General features: G+C 45.7%; 1 protein-coding gene across 1 annotated transcript in view; it reads right to left on the bottom strand.

Moving 5' to 3' along the window:
- LOC122935596 (cytochrome P450 3A9-like) overlaps nt 1–12,482 on the bottom strand; it is a 61,900-nt gene extending 49,418 nt beyond the window's left edge. The window contains exons 1-2 of the mRNA XM_044291370.1: nt 12,305–12,482; nt 2,027–2,120 (exon numbers count right to left, since the gene is read on the bottom strand). Of these exons, the coding sequence (XP_044147305.1) occupies nt 2,027–2,120; nt 12,305–12,375 (165 nt within the window). The 5' untranslated portion in view covers nt 12,376–12,482. The remainder of the gene's footprint in view (nt 1–2,026; nt 2,121–12,304) is intronic.
- Between the last annotated feature and the right edge of the window lie 2,263 nt (nt 12,483–14,745).

Here is a 14,745-nt window from a genome sequence, read left to right as displayed (position 1 = left end):
TGTTCTGTGTTTTCTAGGGGTACCATCATTTTTGTCCATGCCTGTTTCATGAGTTTATTTTTTTACATAATTCTGTTGAAGCATGGTTGAAAAACAATGTCTGACTTTCATTGGTTAACATTTATAGAATTTTAATTTATTATTACTTTTGTCAGATTAAAGTTATTTCTGTGACCATTGTGACTTTTTCTTTCATTGACCAAAGGGTACCAACAATTTTGTCCACGTCTGTAGTTCCCTGCCCCGCCGCCGATCACCGCCATAGGCTTCAGGCCTAGTAGGCCTGAGGCCTATGCAGTAGTGAAATTCCAGCGCAGCCGCGCGCAATGACGTGTTGTGCTGTGCCAGGACTCAGCAGCACAGTGCCGAGACTCTGCGAGCAAACGCAGGTAAGTACCGTATTTAGCTTTTAGTTTTTTATTTATTTATTTATTTTATGTGCCAACTTTGGGGGACATGAGCGGGGTACACACAGGAGCACATGTGGGGGGAAATATGGTGGGATACTGTGTGGGGGCAATTTTTTTTATTTTATTTGCCAACTTTGGGGGACATGAGGGGGGTGCAAACAGGAGGACATGTGGGGGGGGGGGGAAATATAGTGAGATACTGTGTGGGGGCAAATTATCATGGGAGGGATTACTATGTGGGGGCAATAATTATGGGAGGGATTACTATGTGACGGGGAAATTACTGTATGGGCAATGTGGGGGAAACTACTGTGTGTGGGACACTACTGTATGGAGGCAGTGTGGGGAAGACTACTGTGTGTGGAAAACTACAGTGTGGGGGAGACTATTGTGTGGGGCAGTGTGGGGGAAATTACTGTGGGGGCAGTGTGGGGGAAACTACTGTATGGGGGAAACTACTGTATGGGGGCAGTGTGGGGGAAACTACTGTATGGGGGCAGTGTGAAGGAAACTACTATATGGGGGCAGTGTGGGGGAAACTACTGTATGGGGCAGTGTAGGGGAAATTACTGTGTGGGGGCAGTGTGGGGGAAATTACTATATGGGGCAGTGTGGGGGAAATTAATATATGGGGGCAGTGTGGGGGAAATTACTATATGGGGCGATGGGGGGAAATTACTATATGGGGCGATGTGGGGGGGAAATTACTATATGGGGCGATGTGGGGGGGAAATTACTATATGGGGCGATGTGGGGGGGAAATTACTATATGGGGCGATGTGGGGGGGAAATTACTATATGGGGCGATGTGGGGGGGAAATTACTATATGGGGGATGTGGGGGGGGCCTTGCTATTGGGGAGGCACTGTAGGGGCAATTCTATTATTTCTGGGGACTCTATACAGTGATTATTACCTGGAGCACAATAATAGGGTGATATTATTACTGGGGGCACTCTAGGGCACATTATAGCTGCTGTGGACACTATTGGGACATTTGGGGCAATTTATCAAACTGGTGTAAAGTAGAACTGGCTTAGTTGCCCATAGCAACCAATCAGATTCCACCTTTCATTTTTGACAGCTCTTTTGGAAATCCAGTTCTACTTTACACCAGTTTGATAAATTACCCCAATTATGTCTATTAGGGTCACTATTTTTTCAGCAGTATAGTACCTGGGGCATTGGGGGGGGGGGGGCACAACAGGATGGGGAGGTTAATGGAAAAATTGAGAAATCTAACGTGTCTGTGTTACAAACTCTGTAGAGACGAGATGCGGCTGAAAGAATTTGTCATGGAGGTCTAACAGAGGAGAAAAGGAAAGAGAAGGTCTACATGACAGGAGATGTCCCTGGATGTAAGAGGCATGTGGTCAAGTATTGGGGGGGGGGGGGGGGGGGGGCAAACACCCTGGGCACGACACTGTTACAACTGTTTACTATTGAAAATTGCATTAAAAAAAAAATCACATGAAATGGCGGCAAGACCATTTCACACAGGATTCCTATATTTAAAAATAAAATAAAGAAAATCATACAAGAAAAAAAAAAGCATCAAGCTGCACAGTGTTAACAAGATCTTACATAGCATTTTCTACAGTAATACGATGTGCTTACTTTTCTAAACCCCAGAAATGTTCCAATAAATGGTAAGGGCCTGGGTCCAGGAATTCCCAACTTCTTAAATATGCCATAAGGATATATTCCATAACTAAGGAGAAAACCAGAAGATTGGAATTTATAAATAATATTTATTATTCAACTTCTTGAATATGCCATAAGGATAATAACAATATATTCCATACCTGAGGAGAAAAGCAGAAGATTGGAATTTCTAAATAATAGCAAAAGGACCCGGCTTCGCCTGGGTATATTTCATCTATTTAATTTTATGTTTCCGTGGGTTGTAAAAAGATATCAACAGTTTCCCCCATAACAGTGACCTCTACAGTACCTGCCCCTTTAACAATGACCTCAACAGTGCCCACCCCTTTAACAGTGACCTCTACAGTGGCCACCCCTTTAACATTGACCTTCACAGTGCCAGGCCGTTTAACAGTGACATCCACACTGCCCGCTCTTTAACAGTGACCTCCATAGTACCCATCCCTTTAATAGTGACCTCCACAGTGCCTGCCCCTTTAACATTGACCACCCCTTTAACAGTGACCTCCACAGTGCCCGCCCCTTTAACATTGACCACCCCTTTAACATTGACCACCCCTTTAACAGTGACCTTCATAGTGGCTGCCCCTTTAACAGTGACCTCCACAGTGCCCCCCCTTTAACAGTGAACTCCACAGCGGCCGTCAATTTAATAGTGGCCCCTGCCCCCCATGCATGTAGCAGTGTAGTTGTGCCATTATACGTAATATGACTGAATATTTAAGGACCTACGAACTGCTAAAACCTGTGATCAGTTGTTATGGCAACCTGGAGTAGGACCTGCAAGTTTCTATTGGCTAATAAGAGACATGTGACCGTGTAAATGGCAGTTCGGATTTAAGTGAAAGGCTTGCTGGCTTCTATTGGCTAATGCAGGTCATTTTTTGGGAATATCTCAGGAACGGTATGTCCTAGAGAGCTGAGACCAGGTCTAAAATCTTCCCGGACACCTGATATACCTGTGTGGCAAATTTGGTGAAGATCAGTCCAGTCGTTTGGTCACGCATAAAGAACGTCTAGACAGACAGAAAGGCATAAACTCATTTTTATATAAGGACCCGGCTTTGCACGGGTATATTTCATCTATTTCATTTTATGTTTCCGTGTGTCGTAAAAAGATATCAACAGGTTCCCCCATTACAGTGACCTCTACAGTACCTGCCCCTTTAACAATGACCTCCACAGTGGCTGCCCCTTTAACAATTACCTTCACAGTGCCCGCCCCTTTAACAGTGCCCACCCCTTTAACAGTGACTTCCACAGTGCCCGCCCCTTTAGCATTGACCACCCCTTTAACAGTGACCCTCATAGTGGCTGCCCCTTTAACAGTGACCTTCACAGTGCCCGCCCCTTTAACAGTGACTTCCAGTGTCCGCCCCTTTAACAGAGACCTTCACAGTGCCCGCCCCTTTAACAGAGACCTTCACAGTTACCGTCACCTTTAAAAGTGACTTTCACAGTGACCGCCCCTTTAACAGCGACTTTCACAGTGACTTCCACTTTAACAGTGACTTTCACAGTGACTGCCCTTTTAACAGTGTCTTTCACAGTGACCGCCCCTTTAACAGTGACTTTCACAGTGACCGTCCCTTTAACAGTGACTTTCACAGTGACCGCCTCTTTAAAAGTGATTTTCACAGTAACCGCCCCTTCAACAGTGACTTTCACAGTGCGGCTCCTTTAAGCAGTAAAAAAAAATGGCTGGGTTGTTATGGAAACCTGGAGTAAAACTGTATTTATGGCAGTTGGGATTTGAAGAAAAAGACTTGCAGGCTTGCATTGGCTAATGTGCAGGGGCGTAACTATCAGGGAAGCAGGGGAAGCAGCTGCTTCGGGGCCCTGAGCTTAGAAGGGGCCCGGGAGCAGTAGCAGGGGTGTCAGCAGGGCAGAGTTGCATGTACTATGATGTAAACTTCTGGCCTCACAGGCAGCAGGCAGCGTATAGTGGAGGGCCGCACTGACGATAACAGCAGCTCTTGTCAGCAGCAGCTACCTTAAAAAATCTCTCTGGAGCTTCCTTAAGAACTCCCTTCACTTACTGTCATATTAGGGCAGGGCAGTAGTGCTCTTTGCTCTGCTGTCAGTGTCGGGACAGAGTGGGGGGGGGGGGGAGACACGTAGCCATGTGCTGGGGGGGGGGGGTAGAAACTCTTCTGGATCCTCCACAGCCTGACAAATCCATCTAGCCTGCATAAAAGGCAAGTGTATGTATGTGAAAGGTGTGTGTGTGTGTGATTATCTATCATCTATCTCCTATCTATTATACTGTATATATATGTAACAGAACCTAGTTATCTCACCAGTGAAGGCATTTTGTGGACATTTCAATGCATATGTGAAATGAGAAATAGGCCTAAGACTATATACTGAATGTCTGTGTATATTTATACATTCAGCCCCATACTGAGGAGGCATAGGGGAAATACACTGCCCAGTGGATGCTATTCCTGTACTTGCTTGAAATTGGTTATGCTATTTTATTCTGTGAATTCAAGTAAGCAAGAGTTCACATCTCCATTTCATTTTCGTTTTTTTTTGATCCGTCAGAAGAACAGAAAAAAGGATCCTGTAAACAAATGGATCCTGTTGCATCCGTTATGCACATTTGGCATCCGTTTGAGCCATTTCTACCTGAGATCCGTTTTTTAGACAGAAAGAAAACTCCTGTACGCAGTACTTTTTTCTGTCTGATAGAACAGATCTCAGAAATGGCTCAAACGGATGCCAAATGTGCATAACGGATGCAGCAGGATCAATTTGCCACATCAGAAAAACGGAAATGTAAACTCTCCCTATTTATATTTGTTTTGAGTACTTTTTTTTTGCATTTTTCTTGTAGTTATGGTAACAGACCTTTTATTGGCATTGTATAGTGTGTATAGCTGTAATATTGTGAAAGGCAGGAGCGTACCTATAGTGGAAGCAGGGGACGCAGCTACTGTGGGGCCTGAACTCAAAAGGGGTCCACTTGAGATGAGGACTAAATTGTAAAAGGGCCCCCACAATAGTATTATATACAGTGACATGATATGCAGTATATGTGTTGCCCATGAGGGGGGGGGGGCCCATTCAATAATTTGGTGTGGGGCCCAGTCAGTTCTAGTTACGCCACTGCTAATGTGGGTCATTTTTTGGGAATATCTCAGGAACGGTACGTCCTAGAGAGCTGAGATACACCTGATGTACCTGTGTGCCAAATTTGGTGAAGATCGGTCAAGTCGTTTGGTCGCGCATAAAGAATGTCCAGATAGACAGACAGACATTCATTTTATATATATATAAATATATTTACATTATATGCAAAAAAAAAAAAGTCAGACATTAAAGTTGTTTCCTGGGCTATGTGTATTGATGACCTTTCTTTGTACAGTATGTATGGGGAAGTTGGGAGAGATAACCGACACCTATTGAATGTCTATGGGGTCCTTTAGACCAAAGTGTTTATCCCTGCACAAGATTTACATATAGGGTTATTCCAAACAGAAAAAAGCCTCTTCACTGTTGAGTGTATATGATACAACTATAGCACTTACTAATATAGGGTCTATTTAATAATCTTTGAGATTCTATCTATTCCTTTCTAGGCAGTAGGTCTTGTAGCTTCTGATTTGGCAATAACTGTTGTCTTCGCCTGCAGTGAGAGGAAACAATACGTCACCCAGCCCCCTCCCTGAGTGTATGAACACAAAAATGATTTGTAATGTGACCCAGAGGGGAGTTAGGGTGGAGAAAGTGTGATGTATTGTCTCCTCTCCCTGCACGAAGGCTGAGACTAAATTTAGGGGTTTTTCACATGATGTCCTTTGCTGTGCTGATTCCACGCCAAAATTCCAGAGTGAGCCGCCTCTCACTGTTTTCAACATGTCTCTTCTTGGCGCAGTGGGTCTACACAGACTCCGCTGGAAACCGTGGCGGTCGTCCGCTCAGGGTTCAGCTTTGGTTAATGGGGCTAAGCTGCATGCAAGTCCACAGATTCAAAGTGAAAATCTACGGCAGGCACTGTGGTAGTGAACATACTCTTATTTATTTATTTATTATTGATTTATTTTATGCACCTATATAGCGCTACTATAGTCCGCAGAGCTTTACAGACTTTAGCCTCCAACTGTACCCAATGGGGCTGACAATCTAAGTTCCCTATCAGTATGTCTTTGGAGTGTGGGAGGAAACCGGAGTACCCGGAGGAAACCCAGACAAACACGGGGAAAAACATACAAACTCCATGCAGATACTCTTAGGGTACTGGAAAAAGTTGCGAATTGTTTTTGCAGATTTCCAAGCAGAAAAAAAACGCATTTTATGGATAGTGGGTTTCCCCCTAGACTTCAATGGGGTTGTTAACTTACAGAATAACTGCACAAAAAATGCACAAAAAATGTGATAAATAATGCAGATTTATGAGGATTTTTTTTATCATGTATCATACAAATCCCTAGCATGTGCAGGTAGCCGTAAGGTACTTTCAGGGCTCATGCACACGACAGTATTTTGCGTTCAGTATACTGGCCGTTTTTTTAGTTCAGTATGCGGTACATATACTGAACCATTCATTTCAATGGTTCAGCCCCAAAAAAACTGAAGTGTCTCCGTGTGCATTCCGTTTCATTATTTCCGTATTTCCGTACCGTGAAAAGATAGAACATGTCCTATTCTTGTCCGCAAATCACGGTGCTTAGCTCCATTCAAATTAATGGGTCCGCAAAAAAAAAAAACCGAACACATACGGAAATGCAACCGTATGTGTTCCGTATCTGTTCCGTTTTTGCTAAACCATCTATTGGAAATGTTATGCCCAGCCCAAATTTTTCTATGTAATTCATGTATACTGTATATGGCATATGGAAAAACGGAACGGAAAAACGAAAAGGGAACGGAAACAAAAAACGGAACAACGGATCCGTAAAAAAACAGACCGCAAAAGGCCTCATGCACACGACCGTTGTGTGCATCCGTGGCCGTTGTGCCGTTTTCAGTTTTTTTTCGCGGACCCATTGACTTTCAATGGGTCCGTGGAAAAATCGGAAAATGCACCGTTTTGCAGCCGAGGCCGTGATCCGTGTATCCTGTCCGTCAAAAAAATATGACCTGTCCTATTTTTTTGACGGACAACGGTTCACGGACCCATTCAAGTCAATGGGTCTGTGAAAGAACACGGATGCACACAAGATTGGCATCCGTGTCCGTGATTCGTGACCGTAGGTTGCTTTCATACAGACGGATCCGAAGATCCGTCTGCATAAAAGCTTTTTCAGATCTAAGTTTTCACTTCGTGAAAACTCATATCCGACAGTATATTCTAACACAGAGGCGTTCCCATGGTGATGGGGACGCTTCTAGTTAGAATACACTACAAACTGTGTACAAGACTGCCCCCTGCTGCCTGGCAGCACCCGATCTCTTACAGGGGGCCGTGATCAGCACAATTAACCCCTTCAGGTGCGGCACCTGAAGGGGTTAATTGTACTATCATATCCCCCTGTAAGAGATCAGGGCTGCCAGGCAGCAGGGGGCAGCCCCCCCCCTCCCCAGTTTGAATATCATTGGTGGCCAGTGCGGCCCCTCCCCTCCCTCCCTCTATTGTAATAATAGCTTGGTGGCCAGTGTGCGCCCCCCATCGGGCCCCCCCCTTCCTCCCTCTATTGTAATAAATCATTGGTGGCACAGTGTGCGCCCCCCATCGGGCCCCCCCTTCCTCCCTCTATTGTAATAAATTGTTGGTGGCACAGTGTGCGCCCCCCATCCCTCCCTCTATTGTAATAAATCGTTGGTGGCACAGTGTGCACCCCCCATCGGCCCCCCCTCCCTCCCTCTATTGTAATAAATCGTTGGTGGCACAGTGTGCGCCCCCCATCGGCCCCCCCTCCCTCTATAGCAGTAACAACATTGGTGGCCAGTGTGCGGCCTCCCATCTCCCCACCCCATCATTGGTGGCAGCGGAGTTCCGATCGGAGTCCCAGTCCCAGTAAACTGGGGCTCCGATCGGTAACCATGGCAACCAGGACACTACTGCAGTCCTGGTTGCCATGGTTACTTAGCAATAGTACAATAATAGAAGATTCATAGTTACCTGCTTGCTGCTGCGATGTTCGTGTCCGGCCGGGAGCTCCACCTACTGGTAAGTCACAGGTCTGTGCGGCGCATTGCTAAATGAACTGTCACTTACCAGTAGGAGGAGCTCCCGGCCGGTCACAGACATCGCAGCAGCAAGCAGGTAAGTATGAATCTTCTACTATTGTACTATTGCTAAGTAACCATGGCAACCAGGGCTGCAGTAGTTTCCTGGTTGCCATGGTTACCGATCGGAGCCCCAGCGATTAAACTGGGACTCCGATCGGAACTACGCTGCCACCAATGATCGAGGGGGGGGGGGAGATGGGAGGCCGCACACTGGCCACCAATGTTGTTACTGCTATAGAGGGGGGGGGGGGCGATGGGGGGCGCACACTGTGCCACCAACGATTTATTACAATAGAGGGAGGGAGGGGGGGGCGATGGGGGGCGCACACTGTGCCACCAACGATTTATTACAATAGAGGGAGGGAGGGGGGGCGATGGGGGGCGCACACTGTGCCACCAACGATTTATTACAATAGAGGGAGGGAGGGGGGGCCCGCACTGGCCACCAATGATATTCAAACTGGGGAGGGGGGGGGTCTGCCCCCTGCTGCCTGGCAGCCCTGATCTCTTACAGGGGGATATGATAGTACAATTAACCCCTTCAGGTGCGGCACCTGAGGAGTTAATTGTGCTGATCACGGCCCCCTGTAAGAGATCAGGTGCTGCCAGGCAGCAGGGGGCAGTCATGTACACAGTTTGTAGTATATTCTAACCTGAAGCGTCCCCATCACCATGGGAACGCCTCTGTGTTAGAATATACTGTCGGATCTGAGTTTCACGATGTGGCTCATATCCGACAGTATATTCTAACATAGAGGCGTTCCCATGGTGATGGGGACGCTTCAAGTTAAAATATACCATCGGATTGGAGAAAACTCCAATCCGATGGTATAAAAGAACTCCAGACTTTACATTGAAAGTCAATGAGGACGGATCCGTTTGAAATGGCACCATATTGTGTCAACGGCAAACGGATCCATCCCCATTGACTTGCATTGTAATTCAGGACGGATTCGTTTGGCTCCGCACGGCCAGGCGGACACCAAAACGACTTTTTTTTCATGTCCGTGGATCCTCCAAAAATCAAGGAAGACCCACGGACGAAAAAACAGTCAAGGATCACGGACCTACGGACCCCGTTTTTGCGGACCGTGAAAATAAACTGTCGTGTGCATGAGGCCAAACACTGAAAAAGCCATACTGTCGTGTGCATGAGCCCTCACACTGAGTTTTTTGGAGGAGGTTTTGGGACAGAATTTCCTGCAGGTTTTTCAGCCAAAGCCAGAAGTTGATTCAAAATGAATCAGAAATATAAAGGAAGGACTTATTATTCTCCTTTCTGCTGGATTCACTTCTGGCTTTGGCTACAAAAAACCTACAGGAAAATCTGCCTCATAACCTCCTCCAAAAAACCTCAGGCCTCATGCACACGACCGTTCAATTTTTTTTGCGGTTCTCAAACCGCGGATCCGCAAAAAACGGAAGACGCCCCTGTGCCCTTCCGCGAAACGGAACAGGCGGCCATTGTAGCAATGCATGTCTATTCTTGTCCTCAAAACTGACAAGAATAGGACATGTTCTATTTTTTTTGAGGGGCCACGGAACAGAACAACGGATGCGGACAGCACACGGAGTGCTGTCCGCATCTTTTGCGGCCCCATTGAAGTTAATGGGTCCGCATCCGAGCCGCAAAAACTGCGGCTCGGATGCGGAACAAAACAGCTGTCGTTTGCATGAGGCCTTAATGTGAAATCAGAAGGAACACTTCCTTCCCGACAATCGTCTGCTTAATTGAGCAGTGTAAGGGGCATTTAGTAAGTGCTTTACTTGTATCATACATTCAAAAGTGAAGTTTGTATCTGCTTGGATACTTCTTTAAAGGGAATCTGTCACTTCGCTAAGGCTTCTTTCACATTAGCGTTAGGATTGTCTGGCAGGCTGTTCCCACAGGGGAACAGCCTGCTGGATCTGTACTAATCCTAGTACACGCGTGCCGCCGGAAGTCCACTCCGGCCCCATTCGCTATAATGGGGACAGGTCTGAGATGTGGTCGCAGCACGGCAAACATGCAGAGAGGTGGCCGGACAAAAACTTTCAGAACAGCCTGCTGGTCAATCCTAACACTAAGGCCTCATGCACACGACCGTTGTGTGCATCCGTGGCCGTTGTGCCGTTTTCCATTTTTTTTCGCGGACCCATTGACTTTCAATGGGTCCGTGGAAAAATCGGAAAATGCTCCGTTTTGTAGCCGAGACCGTGATCCGTGTATCCTGTCCGTCAAAAAAAATATGACCTGTCCTATTTTTTTGACGGACAACAGTTCACGGACCCATTCAAGTCAATGGGTCCGTGAAAGAACACGGATGCACACAAGATTGGCATCCGTGTCCGTGACCCGTGGCTGTAGGTTACTTTCATACAGACGGATCCGAAGATCCGTCTGCATAAAAGCTTTTTCATAGCTGAGTTTTCACTTCGTGAAAACTCAGATCCGACAGTGTATTCTAACACAGAGGCGTTCCCATGGTGATGGGGACGCTTCTAGTTAGAATATACAACGAACTGTGTACATGACTGCCCCCTGCTGCCTGGCAGCACCCGATCTCTTACAGGGGGCCGTGATCCGTACAATTAACCCCTCAGGTGCTGCACCTGAAGGGGTTAATTGTGCTATCATAGCCCCCTGTAAGAGATCCGGGCTGCCAGGCAGCAGGGGGCAGACCCCCCTCCCTCCCCAGTTTAAATTTCATTGGTGGCCAGTGCGCCCCCCCTCCCTCCCTCTATTGTAATAATAGCATTGGTGGCACAGTGTGCGGCCCCCCCTCCCTCCCTCTATTGCATTAACATTGGTAGCAGTGTGCGGAGGGCTTTGGCGCACACTGCCACCAATGCTATTACAATAGAGGGAGGGAGGGAGGGGGGGCAGGGGGGGGGGGGTCGCACACTGCCACCAATGCTATTACAATAGAAGGAGGGAGGGGGGGCGCACACTGCCACCAATGCTATTATTACAATAGAGGGAGGGGGGGGGGCGCACACTGCCACCAATGCTATTATTACAATAGAGGGCGGGGAGGGGGCGCACACTGGCCACCAACAAGTTAACTACAGGGGAGGAAGGGGGGGGCCCACTGGCCACCAATGAGTTAAAAACAGGGGGGGGGGGATCTGCCCCCACCTGCCAGGCAGCAGGGGGCAGTCATGTACACAGTTTTTTTGTATATTCTAACCTGAAGCGTCCCCATCACCATGGGAACGCCTCTGTGTTAGAATATACTGTCGGATCTGAGTTTCACGATGTAGCTCATATCCGACAGTATATTCTAACATAGAGGCGTTCCCATGGTGATGGGGACGCTTCAAGTTAAAATATACCATCGGATTGGAGAAAACTCCAATCCGATGGTATAAAAGAACTCCAGGCTTTACATTGAAAGTCAATGGGGACGGATCCGTTTGAAATGGCACCATATTGTGTCAACGTCAAACGGATCCGTCCCCATTGACTTGCATTGTAATTCAGGACGGATCCGTTTGGCTCCGCACGGCCAGGCGGACACCAAAACGACTTTTTTTTCATGTCCGTGGATCCTCCAAAAATCAAGGAAGACCCACGGACGAAAAAACGGTCACGGATCACGGACCTACGGACCCCGTTTTTGCGGACCGTGAAAAAATACTGTCGTGTGCATGAGGCCTAATGTGAAGGAAGCCTAAACCATTTGTAACTGTTTGTATGGCACTGTAGCTCTGCTATAGCCATTTGTAAATATACCTTTATGTCCAAATCAATCTTCTCTATCCCTCAGAAAATAGGCATGGTGTTAGCAGTGGTGCCTTACAGCGCTGGGTTCCTAGGTTCAAACCCAAAAGAGTACATTATATGCATGGAGTCTGTACGTTCTCCCCATGTTTGTGTGAGCTTCCTCCCGCACTCCAAAAACATACTGATAAGGAATTTAGATTGTGAGCTCCATTGAGGACAGCAAGTGATGATCATGCCTGTATTATGTTGTGGAATATGTCAGCACTGTATAAGTGAGTCAAATAAATAAGACAAATACACTGCTAAAGTAATAGTAAAGTGTACAATCACATGTATTTGTTACTTACAGTAAAAATAACAGCAACAGGATAGCAAGCAATATCCAGGTGCCAGGGGAGAGACTTGGCATAAAACCCATGATCCTTCCTGACTCGTTCCTTCCAACTGTGTGAATGTTACTTTGCTCCCCGCCCAGCAATTCCAACCACAATATGTAGCTTCAGATTACGTCTCCTTGTTCCAGTGCTACTCCTTCCGTCTCTCAGAGAAGAGTCACATGATCTCTAGCCTGGCCCTGGCCAGATATCTCTGTGTTGTTAAGTTTCTAAAACTTTCACACCCCTTATCTGTAAGATAATTAAGGACTCATTCTCAAGATCTTTGATATGTTGTTCTGTTATTTTTCAAATGTCCATTCATTCCCCCCATGTCTCTGTTCTTATTGTATATATATTGCTGTTTCTTCATATATTCTTGTAGTACGCCTGATGAAGAGACTGGTGATATCTCGAAAAGCTCGCTATGTAACATCATTACTTCTATTTTTGTTAGCCATTTACCCCTTCAAGACAGGCCTATTTTAATTTTTACATTTTTTATTTGCCTCCTCATGTTCCAAAAGCCATAACTTTTTTATTTTTCCATTCACATAGCTATGTGAGGGCTACATTTTTTGCGAGACAAGATGAATTTTTTATTGCCACTATTTAATTTACCATGCCATGTATTAGAAAAAAGGAAAAAAATTATTTGTGGGGCAAAAAAAAAAAAAAAGAATTTCACCAAGATTTTGGGGTTTTTGACATGACAGCATTCACTATGCACTACAAATGACCTAACATTCTTATTCTGAGGCTCAATACGAATGCAGCGATACCAAACTTAAATTTTTTTTGTTTTGTTTTACTACTTAAAAAAAATTAAAACCTTCAGAAAAATCAAAATTTTCTTTGCATCGCTATATTCTGACAGCCATAACTTTTTTATATTGCGGTCTACAGAGCTTTATAAGGGCTTGTTTTTTGCGTAACGAACTGTAGTTTTCATTAATGCCATTTTTGTAGTATATACAACATATCACCGTTATTCAATTTTTTGGGGGGACAAAATGCCAAAAAAATGGCAAATCAAGTGTTTTTCCTTTTTTTCTGTTACTGCGTTCACTGCACAATTATTTTTTTACAAATATCTTAATAGTTCTGACATTTTCGGATGCGGCGACACCCAGCATGTACATTTTTTTATTGTTTATGTATTTTTATATGTAAAATTGGGAAAGGCGGGTGATTCAAACTTTTATTATATGTGTTTTTTTAACTTTTTTTTTTACACAACAATTAGCCCCCATAGGGGCCTCGTACATGGGATCTTTTGATCCCCTCTCCTATTCACCATAATAGAGATCTGTTATGGTGAATAGGATTTTTACACTCTCCATTCAGAGCTATGCCTCGTGCATAGCTCAGTATGGAGAAAGCCATGGCAGGCCTGGATCGCTTCAGCAGCATCGAGGCTGCCATGGCAACTGATCAGAGCCCCGCGATTTCACTGCGGGGGCTCCGATCGGAAGGAAGATGGAGGTGCATCACTTCACAGGTGCCGCGATCAGCCTTGATCAGTGCGGCCGGATGCCGGCTGTATCATACAGCCGGCAGATCGCATGTATGGAGCGGGCTCACTGCAGAGGCCCACTCCATACATCCCCTGTCACGCAATGACGTACCTGTACGCCATAATGCGTGAAGGGGTTAAAAGGTATCAAACCTGCAATACTATTATTTTGTTTCTCTTAATGAGAGCACTAAACTAAGTTTCTAAAGACATGAATGAGTTCATGTAGCTTTCTGAGAACAGATTTTAATATCCATTGCACACATAGCATATTTTTTCCGAAGTAAAAATAAACTACATTATGACAGGTATAATGTATCTGTCCATGATCCGTGATGTTCTAAGATCCTTCATTCCCCTAATAGATCATTTATTTCATGTACTAAGCTAAGGCAAGGGTGCACAACCTTTTCTGGTTAGGGGACACATTGTCAGACGGAAGGAATCCTAAGGGCCAAAAATAAAACTTAAAGGGGTATTACCAACTGAAATACTATATTTATGGCGTATATATATATATACTGTACTATAAATGTCTGGTTACACCTCCAGGACTCCCATCTAATGGGAGATTACATGAAAAATATATGTGAGCAACCACAAGACATAGACATACATGTCTGTTACCATATGGTGGGGGGCCGAACAGAACGATATCGAGGGCCGGAGGTTGTGCACCCCTGTACTATGGTAACATGTATGCTTTATACAAGAGAATCTCCCAATTTATTGTCACAAACTTACCTGTCTGGGCTCCAGCGGCGAGATCTCCAGCTTTGGCACAACTGCAGCGGGAGAGATGCATTTCTAAGCCACGCCCCCGGATGACTCAACAGCATCCTTAGCAACAGGATAAAATGCTCTGTTTCTCCCCGCAGCGGGTGTGTGCTGGAGGTAA

The sequence above is a fragment of the Bufo gargarizans genome, chromosome 4 (genome assembly GCF_014858855.1).
Source record: "Bufo gargarizans isolate SCDJY-AF-19 chromosome 4, ASM1485885v1, whole genome shotgun sequence".
Taxonomy (NCBI): Eukaryota; Metazoa; Chordata; class Amphibia; order Anura; family Bufonidae; genus Bufo; species Bufo gargarizans.
Note: the sequence above shows the minus strand (reverse complement) of the source record. Positions and strands in the feature narration are given on the sequence as shown.